The sequence below is a fragment of the Choloepus didactylus genome, chromosome 5 (assembly GCF_015220235.1).
Source record: "Choloepus didactylus isolate mChoDid1 chromosome 5, mChoDid1.pri, whole genome shotgun sequence".
Lineage (NCBI taxonomy): Eukaryota > Metazoa > Chordata > Mammalia > Pilosa > Megalonychidae > Choloepus > Choloepus didactylus.
The window spans coordinates 116,535,117-116,561,172 of NC_051311.1; the positions used below are offsets into that span (position 1 = coordinate 116,535,117).

The 26,056-nt window shown below is 36.6% G+C and overlaps 1 protein-coding gene across 12 annotated transcripts in view; it reads right to left on the bottom strand.

The window, feature by feature from the left end:
* The window catches only part of ICA1 (islet cell autoantigen 1), a 154,516-nt gene that overhangs the window by 38,919 nt on the left and 89,541 nt on the right, over positions 1-26,056 (bottom strand). For 11 of the 12 annotated variants that reach the window (XM_037836780.1, XM_037836777.1, XM_037836782.1 and 8 more), the window contains exons 7-8: positions 2,914-3,039; positions 1,803-1,901 (exon numbers count right to left, since the gene is read on the bottom strand). In XM_037836780.1, the coding sequence (XP_037692708.1) occupies positions 1,803-1,901; positions 2,914-3,039 (225 nt within the window). Of the gene's footprint in view, positions 1-1,802; positions 1,902-2,913; positions 3,040-4,595; positions 4,685-26,056 lie in introns of those variants that run through there. The other variant, XM_037836788.1, reaches the window with a different exon arrangement.

The following is a 26,056-nucleotide window of genomic DNA, read 5'->3' on the forward strand; positions in this document are numbered from 1 at the left end:
TGCAAGCAGCAGTAAATCACAGAGAAGGGATGACACACTGCCCAGGCTATGAGGAAGGCTGAAGGCCCACTGTGAGTAGACCATGTGGCTGGACACATGAGGAGACATAAGAAAAGGAAGGTCTCCCTCCTCAAGTACTTATCTTTCAGTTGGTGGGGCAAAAAAAATGCCCATCTCGAAGGTGTTTAACATGCATCATGTCAGCAAGTGCCAACGAATCGGTGAGTGAGCAGCTAAGAGGGCGATTATGAGGAACAAGCCCCACGGCCCAATGTCCTGCCTGGAGTCAGGTCAGGGGCATCACGTGGTGGGGGAACTGTGCAGGGTTCCTCTTGGGACCTTTATTTAAAGGGTGAGGGTCTCAGGGTTCCTGTCTTAGCACTTTTTGTAGATGTAATTTCACTCTACACATCTCAAAATAAAGCATTTCTTGAAACAAAATAGTTTCAGTGGCTGAGAGATTCCAAAAGGAGTCGAGAGGTCACTCTGGTAGGCACTCTTACACACTATATAGATAACCCTCTTTAGGTTTTAATGAATTGGAATAGCTAGAAGTAAATACCTGAAACTATCAAATTCTAACCCAGTAGCCTTGACTCTTGAAGATGATTGTGTAACAATGCAGCTTACAAGAGGTGACAGTGTGACAGTGAAAGCCTTGTGGATCATACTCCCTTTTAGCCAGTGTATGGCTGGGTGAGTAGAAAAATGGGGACAAAAACTAAATGAAAAATAGGGTGGGACAGGGAGGATGATTTGAGTGTTCTTTTTTACTTTTTTTTTTTTAATTCTTATTCTGATTCTTTCTGGTGAAAGGAAAATGTTCAAAAATAGATTGGGGTGATGAATGCACAACTATATGATGGTACTGTGAAAAGCTGATTGTACACCATGGATGATGTATTGTATGTGAATACATCTCAATAAAACTGAATTTAAAATTAAAAAATCATTGGGAAGAAACAAAATCAAGCATTTCTGAGGTAAAAAAAAAAACCAGCATAAATTTTCATAAAGTTGATGAGACACAAATCGACTGAAAAATTAGAAGCAAAGCAATTTCAAAGTGAACTCAAAACCAGTTCTTGCCTGGTCCCTTTTCTTTCAGAGGTATGACCTGGCAACAAAGCACCTACTGTTCTCTCACAATTCTTAAAATCCTTTTAGAACCCAAATTACTTCCTTATCTTGATGTGCATTCACCCCCAGCAATCATTAGAGAGGAAAATAATTCCACAGTCAGTTGCAATATTGAGAATTAGAAGTGCATGTATCCCTTAGGATCTGAGAAATCATTGAGTTTAAAGTTGCCTTTTCAATCAGAAAATATTACTCTACTTTTATGAAAAAGTCCAATTCTATGTTGGATGGTACTCTCAGAACAAAGCAATATTTGTCAGAAGTAAGTAAGGGAGGAAATGAAGATTCCTTTTTCAAGTGAGCATATTTGGATTTAATAATTAGAAAGTAATTGAGTTTATCAGACTAGTGCAATCTCCTCTTTAGCAATGTCAAACAAGTATTTTAAATGAGCAGGACCAGTCACTAGACTCTAGTCCACTAAAACCATTTCAGTAAGATGCATCCCAAGGTTCAAGCTGTGATTTTGGATGGTAGTAGATTATTGTATTGAATCCTGATGCAGCAAAAAACAAACAAAAACCCCTATCATGGTTGTTGTTGTCTCTTTGGTATTTGGAGCCTGTTGGAAAACTGATGCTTGCTGCAATAGACACTGCTTGGAATATAAACAAAACTTTACTTTTCGAAAGGTTTTCTAATGGCCTCTCCAGTTTTCATACCTTTAATGTAGTGAATTCATACGGTTGGTAACCTCTGAAGCTCTCGTGGATGGCTGCCATGGTGTGAGAAGTTTTCTCCCAAAAATGAAGCAGAGTGGTCTGCAAAGACAGACAGGAAAGCTATTAATGTTCTGCATGCCCGGTTCTAGTCATGGGCCCCAGGGAAGTGCACTCATCTCTGGCTTTCAAGGTCCTCCAAAACAAGATCCCAGCTCAACTCTGCAGATTTATCTCCCATTATGCACCTATATACGCTGTATTTCAGCCAAACTAAATGTGCCCCTTTCCCCCAAACACTGCTGCCTCCACCCCCCGGAATGCTTTCCAGGCTCGTGCCCCTGCCTGGTCTGATTCACCCTCTGAAACCCAGGGCCAACCATTTACATCTACTTTTGTGATCCCTCAGCTGATTCAGTTTCTCCATCTTCTGACCCTCCTTGACTTTCTTACAACTGATTTCACTTAGCTTACTCTATTCTGTCCTGAGATACAGAAAATATAGTCAGACTTCACTGCCTCCAACTTCCTTCCTCAACTTCAAGCTCCTTGAGGACAGGGACCTGACTTTGTTAGTCTTTATGTTGCCTACAACACCCAGAGTTCAGTACCCCACACTCAGCTGGGGCTTGACAGTACTGCTGATGGACATAAATGCATCCTGAAGGAACTCAGAGGCTATTAGGGGAGACATTACAAGTGCATTAAATAATGACAACCTAATGAGGAAAGTGACTGTGCCATGACAAAATACAGATTAAGTTCTCAGAGTTCACAGGAGACTTTGCATGAGGAGACATTTGGTCAGGTACATCACAAAGAGTGGAATTCAGAAAGGCACAGAGGTGGAAGGGAAAGGCACCACAGGCAGAAGGAACCAGATAAATAAATGCCGGAAAGTGGGAATTAACAGTGCACACAAAGGGAATAGCTAATATTCGGTTTGACCAAACTAGAGGACGCTAGAAGGGAGAGATGTGGGAAATAAATTATGAGAAACAAAACACTGAGAATTTTATTATGCCTAAACCATACTTATAGCTCAAACATCATTTTTACTTCATCTAAGGCTCATCCATTCTTAGTACACTGTAACAAAGATCACTGTTTTTACCTGGTATGTTGCTAACATATGAGACAAGAGATTGCATCTGCTTGCTCCAAGAAGATCCACTTTTTGACACACATCCATCTTCAATTTGTCAAAGTTTTTTTTTGCAAGGCGTACTTGTGTTTGTACCTATAAAATTAAAAGGGAATCTCTGAATTACTCAAACTCTTAAGTACTAAAAGTTGATGGAGACAAGGGGACCAATAGTGGGCTTTTCTCTTTTATATAAGAAAACACCCTTGAAAATTCCAGACAAGTGAGAAGATCCTACAATATCTGGTCTTTACCTCCAAAAGACCTAAATGAGGGTACTGCACATCATGATTTTACAGCCCACTTACGAACCTAATTATATTTTCCTTTGTCTAATGTTAAAATCACTCGCCTCTCAAGACATTTACAAACTGACCTTAGTGATGGCAAGGCAGTATCTTTATACTCTCCACCCAGCTTCCCCTAATGTTAACACCTTACAAGAACGTGGTACACTTGTCAAAACTAGACATTAACACTGAAACATACAATGCTAACCAAACTACAGACTTAAGTGGGATTTCACCAATCTTTCCACTAATTTCCATTCTCTGTTCGAGGATCCAACTCAGGATACCCTATGAGGACATTCTGACACAACCTAAAAAACAAACTGATTCACTTATGAATGATAGCTCTTCCATCATAGGATATCAGGAGGGAATGGAGGCTGTCTACGTTCTTCACCATTATATCACTGGCATCTGGTAACCTGGTACAAAACAGGTGCTGAACACATATTCGCTGTGAATGTAGAACACTTTCAGGCCATTTCAAAATGTAATGTACCTGAGTGCATTTAAAAGTATAACTTTTACAGAAGTTTTAGAAGTGATGCATTTATTTTCTAATAAAAACAAACAGGTAGATTGTTTGGTACAAACTACATCAATTTTTAGCACTAATAATACTAATTTATAAGGTATTCTATAATAACAATAACAGTAATAATAATAATAGCAAATTTAACAACTGATACAGTTTATTCACATGTGCCAGCACTATTTTACTACTATTCTACTACTCTGAAACTACCATCTCCTACTGAGGGGGACTGAGAGGCTTCGTCAGTGTAAGTGACTTTTGGGCAGAGCTGGCACTCTAAATGAGCCTGCCTGACTCCAAAAGCCATGCTCTTCTGCCTCCCAAGTGATTTACCCTACACACTGGAAATTGATGAAACTCAAAATTATGATTCTTCCCAGAAATCCAAGTTTTCCATGTATAATCTATGGATATGGAAAATGATGAGATAGTATATTGAACAGCACCTTGATAAATTCATACCTGATATGAATCTGTTCTTGTGTCTGACTACAGCTGTAGAAAAAATTCATAAGAATTCCTCTGTTTTTGCTCTGCAGAGCGGGGAAGATCAGAGAACGAAAGCTGTCCAGCTCCTCTCAAACTAACCACGCATGAGCTTAAATAAATCCCAGAGGTTGACTATTCACCACCGTATTGCAGAGAGCCCATGAGTTAAAGCTACTTGGGACCTCTGAATGTAAAAAGAGTTTAGGATGAGCTAAGTATCAATGATTTTCTGCTTTCCCTTGAGAGGAACAGTGAAATAGAAATAAGAGAACCCGAGTTCCAGCGAAAAAGGCAGGAAAATCTAGAAGGGAAGATGTTAGCAGCTGAAAAATACTTGCTGTAAATTGCCCCGTTGTTTTGCCAGTTGCTTGAGCTAGGAAGATCTCAACCGGGATCCTTCAAAGGCATCTGTCCTCACCCTTTTTCTCTGATGGGGAAGGAGATAAATATGGGGTATGAGCATTCGTGTATGATTTCAATTCCACACATACTTACTAAATGCCTATTATGTGTTAGGACCGGTGCCAGGCTCTGGGAGTGTATAAAGGAATAAGACACATAACAGGTGGTCAATAAATACTTGTGAATGAATGCTCATAGGCATAAGGATTACCTAATCTTTCAAGGACACAATGGGAAAAGTACAACAATAGAACAGAGGTGGCACAGACAAGAAAATAATTTATGCTGGAGGAGGGACAGACTGATGGCATTAAAGCTGCAAGTAATGGTTCCCTGATCCCCACCCTTCATACAGTAACTTTGTAGTCTTCTCCCACTCTGACCTTGGGCTTGGCCATCACCTGCTTTGGTCAATGAGATGTTAACAAATGTGATGCAAATGCAGGCTTAAAAAAATGCTTCCTCTCTTGCCTCTCTGAGATGGCCATGAGGATGCGCCCAGGCCAGCTTGAGAACATGACTCGGCTGGCCAGGAAAGGGGAGGGCAGCATAAGTGCATGCAAGAGATATGTGGAGAAGAGCCTACTTATCATCCAAGATCAGCCTTCAACAACTGACCACCAGACATGTAAGTAAATGAATATTATGGATGCTTATTTCATAACATTACTGTAGCCAAAGATAACTGATACAAGTTGTAAAAAGATAGACAAGAAGCTTTCGGTTGACCAAGATGGCAGTGTAAGACACTCCAGATTGCTGTTCCCGAATCTTGGAACAACTAGCAAAATGTGGCAGAGCTATCTTCCTCAAAACTCCACAAAATAGTTAAAGAGTTGTAGTAACTGGGCAAGAACCAAATAAGGAAAACACAGCTTTTAAAAAAGCAAGAGAAGGCTATGGTGCCCTTGCTGGCACCTTCCCCACTCCCTCCCTGGTGTGCAACTAGCCTGCACTCCAATTGTGGGTCCCTGGCCCTATTCCAGAGGGAGCAGAGTAATCCCGATGCACGTAATGGGGTGGTAGTATGTCTGTGCCAGTCTATTAGTGGCAGCACAAAAGATTAAACAAGGACATCCTGCTCTGGCTTGCATTGCCCTGCAGGCAGAAGCAGCTTACAGCTAAAGCAGTATAAAAAACAATTAAGTCAAAGTGGCCTGGGGCAAAGGATTACCTGCTTTAGTCATGCAATGGAGCAACCAGGAGAGACAGAAAATCTATTTCATAGGGAGCAAAATATTTAAATTCAAATAAACAGAGGAATTCCTAAGGCCACAAGCAAGAACAAGACAAAAACAAGAGGCAGGCTCAGAAAAGACAGAGAGGACCCTGCATTTCACATTCACCTTGGACTGATCTTGACAGGGGGACTAAACTCAGAAGGAGAGCATCAGCTCTCCATTGCAAAGCCAATTTGCAAAGACTATGCAAGGTGTTTTTGCACTAGTTTGTTTTTGTTAGCTCCTGGAACTCAAGGAAATCTCTGTCATATCACTGTGTAGATACAAACTTAAGGAACAGACAGTGGATGGACTAAATTTCAGAGTTAACATTTTAAAATATTAAAATGTACAGTGTCCAAGAAAAGATTATAAGACAAAGAAATAGGAAATGATGGTCCATCCAAAGGAAAAAGATAAAAATTCAGAAGCCATCACCAAACCATCAACTTTGTTGGACATACTACAAAAAGACTTTAAAAAAATGACCCAACATATGCTTAAGGAGATAAAAGAAAACATAGAGAAAGAACTAAAGGATATAAGGAAGATAACGAATAAACAATATGAGAATCTCAATAAGAAACAGAAATTTTAAGAAGGACGAAACTGAAATCCTGGAGTGAAGACCATAATAAGTGAGATGAAAAATTCTCTAAAGGGTTTCAAAAGCAGATTGGGGGAATGGGGCAATATGGCAGTGTGGTGAGGTGTAGAATTTAGTTACTCCTCTAGAGCAGCTGGTAAATAGCTAGAACTGTCTGCAACAACTGTTTGGAGGGCTTCTCTGACCGGACATACATCATATACCAGTCTGGAATGGGTGGAATGGCTGAGGTTGCAGCAAAGAATGGTAAGTTTCCCCAGCCAGGGGGCTGGTGCAGCAGGCTGTCCACTGGCACAGCAGGCTGTTTTGGAACTGGTTCTCCAAGGGAAAAAGAAGCAGTCTCTGCTGGGAGCAAGGAGGGTGGCTTAAACCAGGCTCCAATTGCAGAATTAGTTAACAAATTTGGACTGCTGAATAAAACCTCTGAGCACAGATAAATCAAAAGCAAGCATAAAAGGATCTGGGAGGTTTCGCTCTGGCAGAGAAGAGGCAGTGCTAACAACAACAACAACAAAAAAAAACAGAGACTTTTAGAGTTGGAGGAGCTCAGAGTACCAGGAAAGGGATGGCCCCAAGAAAAAGGGGCACACAGAAATGGGTACCAACTCTGGCTCTTGAATGGCAAACCCAGGGAGCTGGGGTCCAGCTCTGATAAGGATGTGTTTTTTTTCTTTTCTTTCTCTCCACTTCTTTTTTTAAAATTTTAATTATTATTATTATTATTTAGTTTTCAATAGCCCATTAGAGCTGCAGGAACACTCAGGTTTCAGCACTGCCTAGGCAAGGGCAGAATTCAGGAATGTCTGAGAGTGACTATTCAGGTAAAGGAGATAACTCCCTAAAGGGAGGATCTTTAAGTATTCCCTAATGGGAGCAAGGGAAAGTAGCCCAGACAAGCTACAACTGCGGCTTTAATCCTGGCACAAAGGAGGCAGGGCTGATGCAAAAAAGTAAAATGAAATAAATAAAAAGTAATAAAGAAGGAGGATTTGGAGTTGGCTGAGCTCAGAGTACTGGAAAGGGGTTGTGCCCCAAGAAGGGGGGTGCATAGAGCAGGGTACAAACTCCAGCTCTTGTCTGGCAAACACTGGGGGCTGGGGAAAGGTTCTGAAAAGTGATTTCTTTTTTTTTTTTTTAATCCTTGTTTTATTTTTCTTTTCTTTTTTCCTTTTTTTTTTTTTTTTTTTAAATCTTTTCTTCTTTTTAAAAACTATTTTAAGTAGCTCATTAGAGAAAGCCTCAGATATTTTCAATTGGCAGCTGGAACCAGGTAGGGTGGAACTAAGACAGGTCTGAGAGACAAAGCAATGAGTCAAGTGGGGGAGATAATTCCCTAAAGGGCATATCTTCCCCAGGTAAATGGGGGGCTGGGCCCAGCTCAAGTGGCAGCTCTCCTTCAGAGAACTCAGACCCCAGGGGCTGGAAAACAGAAACAACTTGAGACAACCACACCCCTGGGAGGGACAGGGGATGCTGAGAATTAGAGGCACCACATTGCTTTACAACAGTGGGGAGTTTTGGGCTGACTGGAGCCACCTGCTGGACAGGATAGGAAAAGCACAGAATCCAGAGGCTTCATAGGAGGATCTGACAGCCTGCTAGATCTCATTCACAGGGAAACATGGTACAAAGCACACCCTCTTTCTGAGACCTGGGCCTGAATATATTGGGAAAATCTGATTGGGGTCAATCATAACTGGGAGATACCCTAAAAAAAAAAAAAAAGTTTCCATATAGATAGGGTAAGAACCAGAAAAACAAGAGCTGAAAAATTCTGATCAAATTAAATAGAAGCTATGCTAGCGATCCAGAATAAGTTGAACTGAATGCCAAAGAATAGAGAACAAAGCCAACCAACAAGAAAATCCTAGATAAAAGAGTGAAAATTATCTCCAGAATAAACTAATCCAGAAAATCATTTGCCTAGACAGCAAAAAAATCATGAGTCATACTAAGAAGCACAAAGATATGGATCAGCCAAAGTCACAACCTAACACTTCAACTGAGATACAGGAATTGAAACAACTAATTAAAGATGTTTAAATAAATCTTTTAAATGAAATCAATGAACTGAATGAAAATGTGGCAAAGGAGATGAAGGATTTAAAGACAAAAAACTGTAAGCTTGAAAAAAACAAATGGCTGAACTTATGGGAATGAAAGGAATATAGAATGGATAGAAAACACAGTGGAAACATAGAACAGCAGATTTGAAGAGGCAGGAGAAAGGATCAGTGAACTAAAAGACATAACATCTGAAATCATACACAAAAAAATAGATAGGGAAAAGAATGGAGAAATATGAGCAGGGTTGCAGGGAAATGAATTACAACATGAAGCACACAAATATACATGTTATGGGTGTCCCAGAAAGGGAAGAGAATGGAAAAGGGACAGAAAGAATAACGGAGAAAATAATCACTGACAATTTCCCAACTCTTATTAAAGACATAAAATTATAGATTCAAGAAGCACAGTGTACCCCAAACAGAATAGCCCCAAATAGACCTACTTCAGGATACCTACAGATCAGATTGACTAATGTCAATGACAAAAGGAGAATTCTGATAGCAGCAAGAGAAAAGTGATCCATCACACACAAGGGAAGCTTAATAAGACTATGTATGGATTTCTTCACAGAACCCATGGAGGTGAGAAGGCAGTAGTAAGATATATTTAAGATACTGAAAAAGAAAAATTGCCAACCAAGATTCCCATATCCAGCAAAACTGTACTTCAAAAATGAGGAAGAGTTTAAAATATTTTCAGACAAATAGACATTGAGAGAGTTTGTGAACAAGAGACCTGTTCTACAAGAAATACCAAATGAACTGCTACAGGCTGATAGGAAAAGACAGGAGAGAGAAGTTTGGAGAAGAGTGTGGAAATGAAGACTATCAGGAAAGGTAAAAGGAAAGAGAGAAAAAAATAAGATATGACATATAAAGTTCAACAGAAAAAATCATACATGCAAAAAAAGGTAGAAGAAAGTACTGACTTTACACAGTAATAATATTAAATGTTAATGGACTAAACTCCCCAATAAAAAGACATAGACTGGCAGAATGGATTAAAAAACGGGACCCATCTATATGCTGTCTACAAGAGACTCCCTTAGACAGAAGGACAAAAATAGGTTGAAAGTGAAAGGTTGGAAAAAGATATTTCACACAAACAACAACCAGAAAAGAGCAGGGGTAGCTACATTAGTATCTGACAAACTAGACTTCAATTGTAAAGCAATTAAAAGAGACAAAGAAGGACACTATATATTAAAAAAGGGACAATTAATCAAGAAGAAATAATGATCATAAATATTGATGCACCAAGCCAGAGTGTCCCCAAACACACAAGGCACACACTGACAAGAATGAAGTAGACAATCCTACAATAACAGTTGGAGACTTCAATACACCACTCTCATCAATAGATAGAACATCTAGGCAGAGGATCCATAAGGAAACAGAGATGTTGACTTGTACAATAAATGTACCAGACTTAACAGACATGTATAGAACACTACAAACCACAACAGCAAGATGCACATTTTTCTCAAGTGCTCATGGATCATTCTCCAGGTTAGACCATATGCTGGGTTACAAAGAAAGTCTCAATAAATTTAAAAATATTGATATTAAGTAAAACCTTTCTCAGATCATAATGGAATGAAGTTGGAAATCAACAACAGGCAGAAGGTCAGAAAATTCACAAATATAAGGAGGGTAAACAACATATTCTTACCCAGTGGGTCAAAGAAGAAATTACAAGAGAAATTAGTAAATATCTTGAGGTAAATGAAAATGAAAACACAACATATCAAAACTTATGGGATGCAGCAAAGGCAGTGCTAAGAGGGAAATTTATTTTCTCTAAACAACTGTATTTAAAAAGAAGAGCAAAAATTGAGGAATTAACTGTTCACCTGGAGGAACTAGAGAAAGAACAGCAAATGAATCCCAAAGCAAACAGAAGAAAAAAAATAACAAAGATTAGTGCAGAAATAAATGAAATTGAGAACATGAAAACGAAAGAGAAAATCAACAAAACCAGAAGTTGGTTCTTTGAGGAAACAAATTGTGGACCCTTAGCTAGGATAGCAGAGGGAGGGGGGAAGGGAAGGAGGATGCAAATAAATAAAATCAGAAATGGGAAAGGAGAGATGACTACTGACCCTGCAGAAATAAAGGAAATAATGAGGATACTATAGCAACTATATGCTAATAAACTAGACAACTTAGACAAATGGACAACTTCATAGAATTATATTAATTATAGAATTAGTACCAATCCTGCTCAAACTCTTCAAAAAAACTGAAGAAGAGGGAAAGCTACCCAACTCACTCTATGAAGTCAACATCACCCTAAAACCAAAGCCAGACAAAGATACTACAAGAAAATAAAATTACAGACCGATGTCTTTAATGAATAAAGATGCAAAGTCCTGAACAAAATACTCACAAATCAAATCCAGCAACATATTAAAAGAATTATACACTATGACCAAGTGGAATTATTCCAGGTATGCAAGACTAGTTCAACACACAAAAGTCAATTAAAGTAACATACCACATCAATAAATCAAAATGGAAAAAAACACATGATCACCTCGACTGATGCAGAAAAGGCTTTTGACAAAACTCAACATCCTTTCTTCATGGAAATATCCAAAAGAACAGGAATAGAAGGGGTCTTCCTGAATACTATAAAGGCAATATATGAAAAACCCACAACTAACATCATACTCAATGGGGAAAGACTGAAAGCTTTCCCTCTAAGATCAGGAACAAGACAAGAATGCCCACTGTCACTGCTGTTATTCAACATTGTGCAGGAAGTTCTAGCTAGATAAATTAGGCAAGAAAAAGAAATAAAAGGCAACTAAATTGGTGGGGAAGAAGTAGGACTTTCACTGTTTGCAGATGACTTGATCTATACATAGAAAATCCTGGAAAATCTACAGCAAAGCTACTAGAGCTAATAATTAAATACAGCAAAGTGTCAGGGTACAAGATCAACAAGCATAAATCAGTAGTGTTCCTATACACTACTAATGAGCAATATGAGGATGAACACAAGAAAAAAAATTCCATTTACAATAGCAAACAAAAGAATCAAATATTTAAGAATAAACTTAACCAAGGACACAAAAAACGCATACACAGAAAGCTACAAGAAATTGCTAAAAGAAATCACAGAGGACCTAAATAAATGTGTTCATGAATTGGAAGATTAAATATAGTGAAGATGTCAATTCTACCTAAAGTAATTTATAGATTCAATGAAATACCAATTAAAATCCCAACAACTTACTTTGCAGAAACAGAAAAATCAATAACCAAATTTATTTGGAAGAGCAGGGTGCCCCAAATAGGCAAAAATAGCTTGATAAAGAGGAATGATGTTTCTAACACTACCTGACTTTAACGCATATTACAAAGCTACAGTGGTCAAAACAGCATGGTACTGGCATAAATACAAATATACTAACCAATGGAATCAAATTGAAGTTTAGAAATAGACCCACTCATCTATGGACAACTGATCTTTAATAAGGCAGTCAAGCCTACACAACCAGGACAGAGCAGCCTCTTCAATAACGGTGTTTAGAGAACTGGATAGACATATCCAAAAGAATGTAAGAGGACCCCTATCTCACACCGTATACAAAGATTAACTTGAAATGGATCAAAGACCTGAACATTAGCACTAAAATTTGCTAAAATGCAAACACATAAAAAGTAATGATAAATCTATGGTTTTGGACATACAATGCACAAAGATAATTTGTAAAAAGTACAAAAAAAGATGGGGAATAGAGAGGCATAGTAACAGTGGATTGTATGCTATTAAAGATAAGTTGGTATCAAATCAAATATGATTTTATAGATTTAGGATATTATATATTAACCCCATGGTAATGACAAAGAAAACATATGAAAAATATATTCAGAAAGAAATGAGAAGGGACTCAAAATGGTACAATACAAAAAAAAAATCCAAATAAATATGAAAGTAGGCATTAATGGACAAATTGAGGGTCAAAAAAGGTATAAGACTTACAAAGACAAAATAGCAAAATGGCAGAAGAAAGTACTGCATTATCAGTAGTTATTTCAAATGTAAATGGATTAAACTCTCTGATCAAAAGGCAGAGATTGGCAGAATGGATAAAAAAGCATGACCCAACTATATGCTGTTTGCAAGAGACTCACCTTAAATTCAAAGATGCAAGGAGGTTGAAAATGAAAGTATGGAAAAATATATACCATGCAAGTAGAAACCAAAAGAGAGCTGGGACAGGTTATCAGATATACTAATATCAGATAGACTTTAAGTAAAAAACTGTTACAAGGGACAAAGAAGGTCAATCGAACAAGAAGACAGAAAAATTATAAATATATATGCACCTAATGACAAAGACCCAAAATACATGAAACGAATACAGATTTGAAGGGAGAAATAAATGATTCTACATTAATAGCAGGAGACTTCAATACAACACTTTCAATAATGGATAGAACATCCAGGGCAGAAATCAAAAAGGAAATAGAAGATACTATAAATCAGCCACCCCTAACAGACACATATAAAACACTTCACCCAATAGGAGCAGAATACACATTCTTCTTTATGTACATGGATCATTCTCCAGGACAGACCATATATAAGGTCAAAAAGCAAGTCTCAAATTAAAAAATACTGAAATCATACAAGGTATCATTTCTCACCACAATGGAAGGAAGCTAGAAATCAATAACAGAGGGAGAACTGGAAAGTTCATAAGTATGTGGAAATTAAGTAACAAACTATTAAACAATCAATGGGCCAAGGAAGAAATCACAAGGGAAAAAAGGAAATATCTTGAGGCAAATGAAAATGGAAACACAACATACCAAAATTTATGGGATGCAGCAAAGGCAGTGCTGAGGGGAAACTTATAGCTAAATGCTTACATTAAAAAAGGAGAAAGATCTCAAATCAGAGACCCAGCCTCACAGCCAGAAGATCCAGAAAAAGAACAAACTAAACCCAAAGCGAGCAGAAGGAAGGAAATAACAAAGATTAGAGTGGAGATAAATGAACTAGAGAAAAAAAAATGGAGACAATTAACAAACAAAAAGTCAAATATTTGAAAAGACCAATACAATTGACACCCCTTTAGCTAGAAAGACAAAGAAGAGAGAGGATACAAATAACTAAAATCAGAAAAGAAAGGGGGGCATTACTACTGACCCTCCAGAAATAATAAGGATTTAAGAGGACACTATGATAACTGTATGCCAACAAATCAGATAACCTAAATGAAATGGGCAAACTTCTAGAAACACACAAACTACCTACACTGACTCAATCAGAAACAGAAGATCTCAACAGAACAATAACAAGAGATTAAATCAGTAATCAAAAATATCCCAACAAAGAAAAATTCAGAACCAGATGGCTCCACTGGTGAATTTTACTAAACATTCCAAGAAGCAACACCAGTACTGTTCAATCCCTTCCAAAATATTGAAGAGGAGGAAACATTCCTTAGCTCATTCTCTGAGGCCAACATCACCCTAATTTCAAAGATACTATGAGAAAAGAAAATTACACACCAATATCCCTTGTGAATACAGATGCAAAAAAAACTTCAACAAAATCCTAGCAAACTGAATCCAATAACACATTAAAAGAATTATAAATCCTGATCAAGCAAGATTTATCCATGGTATGCAAGGGTGGTTCAACATAAAAAAAAATCAATTAATATAATACAGCACAGTAATAGAATGAAGGAAAAAAGCTACATGATCATCTCAATTGAGACAGAATAGGTATTTGAAAAAATCCAGCACCCTTTCTTAATTAAAAAAAAAAAAGTTAGAAAAATAGGAAAGGGCATATATGAAAAGCCCACACCTAATATTATACTTAATGGTGAAAAGCTGAAAGCTTCCCCACTAATATTAGGAAGAAGACAAGGATGCCGACTGTTACCACTGTTATTCAACATTGTACCAGACATTCTAGCCAGAGCATTTAGGCAAGAAAAAGAAATAGAAGGCATCCAAATTGGAAAAGAAGTAAAACTTTCCCTATTTGCAGATGACCTGATCCTATATACAGAAAATCCTGAAAAATCCACAACAAAGCTACTGGAGCTAATAAATAAATTCAGCAAAGTGGTGAGGTACATAATCAAGATGCAAAAATCAGTAGTGTTTCTATATACTAGTAATGAACAATCTGAAGAGGACATCAAGGAAAAGATTCCGTTTACAATAGCAACTAAAAGCATCAAATATCTAGGAACAAATTTAACAAAAGATGCAAAGGACTTATCAGAGAAAAATACAAAACATTGCTAAGTGAAATCAAAGAACATCTAAATAAATGGAAGGGCATTCTGTGTTCATGGACTGAAAGAGTAAATATTGTTAATATATCAATTCTACCCAAAGTGATTTATAGATTCAATCCAATCAGAATATCAGCCTTCTTTGCAGAAATGGAAAAGGCAATCCCCAAATGTATATGGTAGAATAAGGTGCTCTGAAAAGACAAAATCATTTTGAAAAAGAACAAAGTTGAAGGACTCACACTGCCAGATTTAAAACCTATTACAAAGTGAAAGTAATCAAAACAGTATGGTACTGGCACAAGGACAGACATATAGACAAATCAAATCAAATTGAGAGTTCATAAATTGTCCCTCACATCTATGGCCAGTTGATTTTTATAAGGGTGCCAAGTCTACCCAATGAGGAGGAAACAGTCTCTTTCAGAAATGGTGCTGGGTAAACTGGATATCTATATACAAAAGCATAAAGGTGGATCCCTGCCTCACACCATATAAAAGATTTAACTCAAATGGGTCAAAGACTGAAATATATGAACCAAAACAATAAAACTCTTAGAAGAAAACATAAAAAAGCATCTTCAGGACCTTGTGTTATGCAACGATTTCTTAGACTTTATACCACAAGCACAAGTAGCAAAAGAGAAAACTAGAAAAATGAGACTTCATCAAAATTAAAAACTTTTGTGCTCCAAAAGAATTCATCTGGAAAGTTAAACGACAACTTACAGAATGGGAGAAAATATTTGGAAACCACATATCCGATAAGGAGATTATATCTGGAATATATAAAGAAATCCTACAAATTAACAACAAAAAGACAAACAGCCCCATTAACAAATGGGCAAAAGACTTGAATAGACATATCTCTGAACAAGATATACAAATAGCAAATCACACATGAAAAGATGCTCAGTGTCGTTAGCCATTAGAGAAATGCAAATCAAAACCACAATGAGATATCATTTCACATGCATTAGAATGACTACTATTTAAAAAAAAATAAGAACAGAAAATAACAAGCATTGGAATGAAAAATGGTGAAGATGCTGTGGAAGCCAGTTGGGCAATTCCTCAGAAAGTTAAGGACAGAATTACCCTGTGACCCAGCAACCCCACTTCTAGGAATATATGCAAAAAACTGAAAGCAGGGACTCAAACAGATATTGGCCCACCAGTGTTCATAGAAGCATTATTCACAATTGCCAAACGATGGAATCAACCTACGTGTCCATCAACAAATGAATGGTTAAACAGAATGTGGTATAAATACATACAATGAAATATCATTCAGCTATAAAAAGGAATGAAGTTCTAACATATGAGACAATATGGATAAATCTTGAAGACATCATGTTGAGTGAAATAAGTCAGACACAAAAGGACAAACACTACATGATCTCACTGATATGAAATAATTAGAACAAGCAAATTCCTAGAGTCAGAAAGTAGAATACAGGTTACCAGGGGTTGAGGTAGGGGTAGGGAATGGGGAGTTAACGCTTAATTGGTACAGAGTTTCTGGTAATGGCAAAGTTTTGGTAACGGATGGTAGCAATGGATGCACTACATTCTGAATGTAATTAACATCACTGAATTATATATTTGTATGTGGTTAAAAGAAATATTAGGTTGTATATATGTTACTAGAATAAAAATGTTTAAAAAACCATAGGACTGGACAATTCAAACAATGAACCTTAATGAAAACCATGGACTATAATTAATATTACAATTATAATAATATTCTTTCATCAATTGTAATAGAGGTATCACACTAACACAAAGTGTTAATAATAGGGAAAACTGTGTGTGTGGGTATATGGGAACTGTGTATTTTCTACATGATTTTTCCATAAATGTAAACTTCTCTAATTTAAGAAAAAAAAGAGGTAGGCAAAGCTTCTGGGATGAGGTGATATCTAAGGTCAGTTTTAAAGTGTGACTGGTAAGTACAAGACATCCATAAAAGTGGCCTGCTATTAGGGAAGTTCTAGATTTTCTAATTAAGTGCAAATTAAATTTTGTGTGTATGTGTGTGATTTTTGCTTTTTCCTTCACATTACTATAATTAGCTATATACAGATTATATTATATTCTAGGAGAAAACTTACTTCACTTGCTTATACCACAAAGTATACGAATTGAAATAGTTTGAAATATGCCCTAATTTAATCGCTTGAATTTTGTAAAGGAATTTTAGAAACCTAGAAGACAACTTTAACACTTGACCTGGTGAGCTCTGAAAGGCCATATGCTTTGTGTGTCAACAATGATTATTAAAATACTTAATGCACTGCTGGGTTCCCAAATGTTGAGCCCTTTCCTTGCCAAACAAGGAGGATGTTACACTGTTGAGCATTACGAATGTGGTAAAATTCATTTAAAATGTTGTGCAAATGTCTCCCTAGCTACAAAACACCAAGGACATAGTCAAGCACAGGGCACTATCAAGAGTCTAATTTCATCTGTGTCAAGATACACTTAAGTGAAAATGTTTTGATTATTATTACTCTCAATCCCAGATAAATTACATTCAATTACATAAACATCTTGAGGAGCGCCTGTGGTTTTGAAGGTTCTTTAAAAAGCTTTACCTTTCTCCTCTTATTCTCCAAGTTCTAAGAAATGACCGTGCATATTAGATTCTCTTTAATCTGGGTCCTGCCTTCCCCAGGCTACAAAAATTCAGTTTACCAGAGGAACAAGAAAGGTCTGGAGTATGAAAACTGAAGGGCATCTCTCTGTACGTATTCCCCTTAACCTAAAATTCTACCTCTCAGACCCAATTCAAACTATATAAGGGGAAGGCAAAGCTATTCATCTTCTCAGTTTAATCTGGATTCTCCACCCAAGTAGAAAAGGTCTTTATATTATCCACAACCAAAATTCTGAAAGCTGTTTTGTACTTCTTTTTCTAAGTATTTTCTTTCCTTTAACAACAAAACTATATAATAATCTACCCCTCCACACCCTGTTTTTTTAAAAAATTCTTCTTCCAGGAGATAGCTTTTTCTCTCTCTATCCATTGAGCAAATACTTAAGAGTATCTTTTATGAGCTAGTAACAGTGAGGGAAAATAGAGCGGAACTCTGACCCGCAGAGCTGACCATCTCATGAGTGTTTTCACATCAGCGAGGGCATACCTACAAACCGAGATTGGTGCTTGGAAGGAAAAACGTCATAGTCCCATGAGAATGACTAAAGAATCTGACCCAGAAGATGCCCACTGAGAAGGAGGAGCGGAAGCTCTACTCTGAAGGACTGAACATGATTAACCACGCAAGGAGAGAGGGAGAGAGAGTTCTCCAGCAGAGGGAGAAGCCCGTGCACAGGCAGAGGGAAACCAGGCAGGTTTCGGAATTGACGGAAGTCTAGCAGACCCGGGTTGCTGCGGAGGGTGGAATACAATGCAGCAGGAGAGGAGGGTGGGAGAGAACCTACAGCAGTGCCTCACAGACGTGTTTGGAATTTTGGATTTTACCCTAGAAGCCCTGGAAAAATATTGGAGGCTTTTAAGCAAGGGAGAGATATGATTCAATTTGCAATTTGAAAAGATTGCTTACTACAATGTGAAGATTGATTAAAGGAGTATATATCTGGAGTCAGGGTGAGAGATGATAGTAGCTCTAAACTTGGGTAGTGCCATTGGATACGGGAAAAAAAAAAGGTCTGATCTGAGGTACTTAGGAAGTCTGACCTTAAAACAGATAGGACCCTGGTGAAGGATAGACATCAGGGTGTGGTAGATGACTCTTACTTATCTGATCACCCCAAGCCCAATGTCTCTGTCTAACTTGTCTTTCCCACCAGCTGATTCTATGAATATCAAATACTTCTGGACACATCAGAGCACACCAGAATTTTTGGCTTTCTTTCTCAACCAGCTCTCAATACTATCCCCTCATTAACATGACCTGTTCAACCCCTATCTTCTTCTGAGGCAGCATTCTACATCCAGGGTACAAATACTTTCTTAAAACAGTTCATCTACTATACTTCCAATCTTCTAACTGCGCCTGAAGTCACTCCTCTTTCAGGCTGCCTTCCCTGACATTCTGTAACAGAAGGCAGCCGCCTCAAATTTATTATGCAATTCCCACTATACACTGCTATACAAAATGTCCCCACCCAATTGGAAAAAGCTACTGTAATAAAATATTTTACTATTCATTCAGCTGACTCCCAAACTGAGACAATCAGAGACTTTCCAGGATTTCTGAACTTGGGACCAGAAAGGGGATGTTTTGACCCACAGAGGGGACACAACTGGGATCTGTGAGGTAGTGAGCTGTTAGTAACCACATTTACTCCTCCATGTGTAAGAAGATGGTGGAGAGACAGAAGACAACATGGAGGGAAAGGGTTAAGGGGGTGGATAGAGCAGTGGGGGGAAAGAAGGAGGAGGAAGAGAAGGAGAGATGGACACAGAGAGGGTGCTTCACTGGATCTGGGTCTCAAATTCTTGTTGCCCTTGAAGCCAGCTGCCCTTATGTTTTTCTATGGTTTCTTGGGCCTCCCAGTAAACTCCCCATGCTAAAAACTGAAATTAGGCTTCTCTCTTTTACAATCTAAAGATTTCTGACTAAGACAGAAAGTAATACCAAGACCAGGGTATTGCTTCTGGCAAATCCAAAAACGTAGACCAGGCTGAATCCTAGTAGGCAAGTCAGTGAGGAATCCTTGTTTGCTTTGCATTTGCAAAGCCACTGATCAAGTTATAACAGAAAATCTTTTGGGATTTAGACAAGTTTGCATTGAGGCTGAACTTTTCTGGAATTAGAGACTGGAGGAGGCGGGGTGTAGAATGTTAAGATAATACAATATCCCAATTACTTCTTTCGGCTTTTAGTGAGGTACCACAAGAGAAAAGTCTAAGCTAGCCTATCTGAAGTCACTTGGAAAGAAAGGCCAGTAACTTGGCATCATTGAAAGAGATCTTTCCATTTGAGACCAATGATCCAAGAACTCTTCATCAGATAATCAAGCACTTTGCTAAATCACTTTACTTAACACTTTACTGTATTGATTTATCATATTTATCCATTGATGGCATGAGCAATTTTGATACTGTATTATACAGTGAAGCATGTGTAAGTGACTGCGTGTGCACCAACCGGGTGTGGATTGCCAAGGATAGACCACAGGAACTTTTTATTTTTTGGTCTACCCTCAACAATACCCTCACCCCATTTTGGAAAATGCTCCTCTCTTTACTCTAATAACATGGTTTAAATGAGGGATGGCATCCTCTTTTATAAGCCATCCCTTCACTCTCTCTGATTGGCCCAGGGATGATCATTTTAACCCAAGTTGAATAAGCCATAGTGTATCATAGCTGGCTGCTTCAGGGAAAGGAACCTGGTCTAAGCTGGGCCAACCAGAGCCCTTCCACATGAGTTCTCAACTTGAAAATAGAATAAGTCTCAGTCCTTCGCTAGTGGTTGTAAGGCACCTGGGGTACGAACTCCTGGCATTTTTGTTTCCTGTGGTATGAAGAAAATTGGTCTGAGAGAACAAAGGTGACATACGAGAAAAGCACACATGAGAGGCAGAAGGACAGTCCTGGTAGCACTCAAATTTCTGGATCAGCTGCCCTTCCCATGGTTACATGGCTTTTCTAATTACTCCTCCCTTTCGCTCAACAGATTCTATATTGTTTCTGTTGCTTGGAGCCAAGAGAGTGCTAATACAGGCTGCTCATTTTTGACTTCTTGGAAATTCACATGAAAGGCTCTGAGAAATCCTGTGATAAAAATCTCTTTTTTACTTTGATTATTCTAGTGTCTCTAAAGTTTATTTGACCAGAGAAACCTTTCATAAATCACTTACCACCTACTATAAGCCATAAAAAGAAACTTCTGGAAATCCCCTGTTTCAAAACAAAAGGGGAAACCAAGACCTAGATGTTTATCTAACATACAAAAGTTAGATCCAAACTCAAGTTTATGTGATTCTATAAGCCATAAACTATACCATGGATACAAGTCATTGATCCACCAGTGACCATGTGACTCACAGCGTTCAGAGTCTGAGTCAAGCTCAAAAGGCACATACACCCTGGTCAACAAGGCTGACCTTATCAAGTTAACTGTAGGTACAGGGAGATCCCGAGCCACACAGCCTGATCAGAGCTTCTATTATCAGAAATCTTGTGTCATCATCATCATCATCATCATCATCATGACCACCATCATCACTCTGAATCAGCTTTATTGAGGTACAATTTAATTTTAGGTGTACAAGTATTTGAGTTGTTGGACCAATGTATACTGGCATGTAACTACCACCACAATCATGATATCAAATATTTCTATTATCCCCCAAATTTCCTTTGGCAGTCAATTCTTTCCCCAAGTTCCAGCCCTTGCCAACTACTTTTCTGCTTTCTGTCACTATAGGTTAGATTTGTCTCCTCTAGGTTTTCATATAAATGGAATCAGACAAAATGCTGCCTGTGCAGTTTTTTTTGGTATCTGGCTTCTTTCACTTGCTTTTGCAATTGATGTTATTCCATATATTAGTTCATTTTTTTGTTGTTGTTTTTGAGCAGGATTTCACTGTATAGCTATAACGCAGGTTGCACATCCATTTGAGTTGTTTCTAATTTTTGGCTATTTTAAATAAGGTTGCTATAAACATTTGGGTACAAGTCTTTGTATAGACAAATTTTTTTCATTTCTCTCAGTTAAACACCTAGGAGTAGGACTGCTGAATCATATAAGTGTATGTTTAACTTTACAAGAAACTGCCAGACTGTTTTCCAAGGTGACTTATCATTTTACATTCCTACCAGCAATGAATGAAAGTTCCAGATGCTTATATCTTCGCTAACACTTGATGTTTGTAAGTCTTTTAAATTTTAGTCACTCTAGTGGATGTATGGTGGTAGCTATGTGATTTTAATTTGCATTTCACTAATGACTAATGATGTTGAACTTCTTTTCATGTCTTATTTGACACTTGTATATCTCTGATCACATGTCCATTCAAATCATTTGCCTATTTTAAAAATTGTGTTTGCTTCTCATTACTGAATTGTAAGAGTTCTTTATATATTCTGCATCCGAATACAAATACGTTATCAGGCATATGTTTAAAACATTTGCTTCAAGTGTGTAGCTTGCCTTTTCATTTTCTTATAGTGCCTTTTGAAGAACAAAAGTTTTTCATTTTTATTTGGTCTAATTTACTAAGTTTTTCTTTCATGGTTTGTATATTTTGTGCTTTAAGGAATCTTTTCTTAATCTAAGGTCACAGAGATTTCTCCCAGGCCTTTTCTTCCAAAAACTTTATATTTTTAGCTCTTATATTTAGATCTATGATCCATTCCAAGTTAATTTTTGTCTATGGTGGGAGGTATGGGTCCAGATTCATTTTGTTTTTCCTGCATATGGCTATCCAATTGTGCCAGCACCATACATCGAAAAATACCAAGCTGTCAAATCCCTCATTGAATTTCCTTGGCACTTTGGCAAAAATCAACAAGCCATATATGTGTGGGACTGTTTCTGGACTTCATATGCTATTCTTATGATATACGTGTTTCTCCTTACACCAATACCATTGCATTGATTACTGTGGTTTTATAGTATGTCTTGAAATCAGGCAATGTAAGTCCTCAAATTATGTTTTTCTTTTACAAATTTGTTTTGGCTATTCCAGATACTTCACAGTTCTATATATATCTTTGTATCAGCTTGTCAATTTCTACAAAAAGGCCTTCAGGATGTTGATTGGGGATTGTATTTAATCTATTGATCCACTGGTCAGAATTGACATCTCAAAAATATTGAGTCTTCCGACTCATGGACATTTATTTGGGCCTTCTTTTAATTCTTTTATCAGTTTTTTGTAGCTTTCAGTGCACAGGTCTTGCATGTATTTTTGTTAAATCTGTCACTCGTATTATATTTTTGATGCTACATTTGTCAATTTTTAAAATCTCAATTTCCAATTGTTTGTTAACAAGAAAAACAATTAGTTTTTGTAATCTGATCTTGCATCATGTGACCTTGTTAATTTCAATTTTTAGTTTTAGTAACTTTTTTTTAGATTTCTTGAAATTTTCTACATCTTTGTAAATAGAGCTATGTACATATATCAGTTGTCTGAGTCTAGCTTTACTCCTTCCCATTCAATCTGTATGTCTTTTATTTATTTTTCTTGCCTTATTATACTGGCTGGGACAATGTTAAATAGAAGTGGTGTAAGCAAACACACTTACCTTGTCCCTAACCATAAGAGAAATACTCAGTCTTGCATGATTAAATACGATATTAGCTGTAAATTTTTCATAGCTACTTCTTATCAGATTGAGGATGTTCCCTTCTACCCCTAGTTCACTGAAAATTTGTTTTTTTATATCAGGAATGGATATTGGATTTTGCTAAACACTTTTCTGGATATTTTGAGATGATAATCTGGTTTGTTGCTTGTGGTCTATTCCCACAATGAATTAAACTGACTGGTTTGGGAATGTTAAATTGAACTCCATTCCCGGGATAAATACATCTTAGTCAAGATATATTACTCTTTTTATGTATTCTTTTTAGCAATTCTCCTAATTGCTAATATTTTTTAACAGTTTTATTGAGATATAATTCACATAACATACAATTCACCCATTTAAAGTGTACAATTCAAAGGTTTTCAGTATATTTGCAGTTGTGCAACTCTAAAGAAATTCTATACCATTTCTATTTAATAATATTTTGATAAAAATCCTTTTTTTTTTTTTTTTGTCTACATATATGAGTGACATTAATCTGTAGTTTTCTTTTCTTAAAATGTCTTTTTTTTCTGGTTTTGGTAACAGGAAAATGCTAGCCCAATTTATAAAATGAATTGAGAAGTGTTCCGTCCTCTTCTATCTTTTGGAAGAGCTTGTAAAGAATTGGTATTATTTCTTCCTTAAATGTTTGGTACATTTCACCAGTGAAGCCATATAGGGTTGGAATTTTCTTTGTGGAATGGTTTTTAAACTGCAAATCTGATTTTCCTAATAGATACAGAGCTATCACATCATATATTTCTATTTGATTGAGCTTTGGTAGTTTGTGTCTTTCAAGGAATTTGTCAATTTCACCCATGTTACCAAATCTGTGGGCTTAAAGTTGTTCATAATCATTACACTTTTAATGTTGGTGCTACCTGTAGTTATGCCCTCTTTTATTCCTGATATTGATAATTTATGCCTTCTCTCTTTTGTTCTTGACCAATCTGGCTAGAGATTATCAATTTTATTGGTCTTTTCAAAGAACCACCTTTTGATTTTATGGATTTTCTACACTGTTTCCTGTTTACAATTTCATTTGCTATTACACTTTATTTCTTCCTTCTGCTAGTTTGGTTTAATTTGCCCCTCTTTTTCTAGTTTCTTAAGATGGAATTTTAGATTATCTATTTGAGAACATTTTTGTTTCCTAATATAAACATTTAATGTTCTGTTTCCCTCTAAACACTACTTTAGCTGCATCCTAGATATTTTTATATGTTGTTTTAATTTCATTAATTTCTAAATAGATTCTAATTTCCCTTGCGGTATCTTCTTTAACCTATGGGCTATTTGGAAAGATGTTGTATAATTTCCAATTATTTGGGGGATATTCCTGATATATATCCATTATTAATTTCTGGTTTAATTCCGTCGTAGCCAGAGAAGACACTCTGCATAATTTCAGTTTTTAAAAAATTTATTCAGATTTGTTTTATGACGCCCCCAAATGGTCTACCTTAGTGAATGTCCCATGTGCATTTGAAAAGAATGTGTATTCTGATGTTAGTGAATGGAATGTTCCATAAAGATCAATTAGCCAAGGTAGTTTAAAATGTTGTTCAAGTCTTCTATATCCTTACTGATTTCTGTCTTTTTCTTTGAATTGCTGAAAGAACAGGAGTGAAATCTCCAATTACAATTACAGATTTGTTGATTTCTCCTATCAGTTTTTCCTCCATATATTTTGATGCTCTGTTATTAGTTGTATATACAATTAGGATTTCTGTGTCCTTTTGATGAATTTACCCTTCTTTCATTAATAAATATCCCTCTTTATTTCTAGTAGTAATCCTTGTCCTGAAATCTATTTTGTCTGATATTAATATAACTACTTTGTATTTCTTTTGATTAGGATTCAAAGGTATATATATATGTGTGTATGTGTATATATATATATATATATATATATATATATATATGCATATATATACACACATATATATACATACACACAAATCCATCCTTTACTTTAAACCTATCTGTATATTTATACTTAAAGTGAGTTCTTACAGAGAGCACAGAATTGGGTATTGCTTTTTTTTTCACACAATATAACATACTTTCCCCCATTATGTCTATACAGAATACTATGAAACTTATAAAACACTATCAACAGGAGGAAAAGGGGTTAGTCTGGTGTTATGGATTTAAAGGAACCTGTTTCAGAAAAATCAAAATTATTTTCCAAGTTTATTACAAACTATATGGTAATCAGTTTTAAAACTTGGATATAAATTTAAGTGTAATTTACTATATTGAATATTTGAATTTTATCTTTTTATTCCCTTTTAAAAATAGGACAATATTTGCTTGTTATTTTATTTCTGGCATTTCTCCGATTTCTCAAAGTGTTCCTGTGCTTGCACACATGTTATTTCTGGGACATAATTCAGCTAAGTCTGGTGACTAAATGAATTTAAATACAACTAGTACACACTAGCTCCTTTCATACATTGAGTTTCAACTTTTCCTAAAGTCCTCCCTTCTATCCTTTTAGTTTTAATTACTTCCCTTGATGTAGATGAAAGTAAAATAGGAACTTAGTAATTCTGCTTTCTTTGTTTTCATTATTAAAACTAAATAATCTAAAGATATTTTTTTCTCGCTCTGCCCACTGTAAAAGGTCTAGAAATAATTCCTAACTCAGAAGCAATGAGCTCCCCTAGCACCAGATCATGGCCTCTAAATATCATGTCCCTTTTAAAGAAACTAATACTCCTTGGTGAAACAGCTGATTGTAGTGGCTGGATAGGAAATATCTAAGATGATCCTGAAACAGAAAGGAAGACTAGTGGGGTCATGTCAAAAGGACTCAGGAGTCAATCTGAAGCCAATACTTAGCCAAAGATGTGATACTTTGGACATCAATAAAGATAATATTAGCAATGGATTAAAACACATCAAATATAATCAAATCTATGATTTCATAATGACACTTAAAAACAAATGAA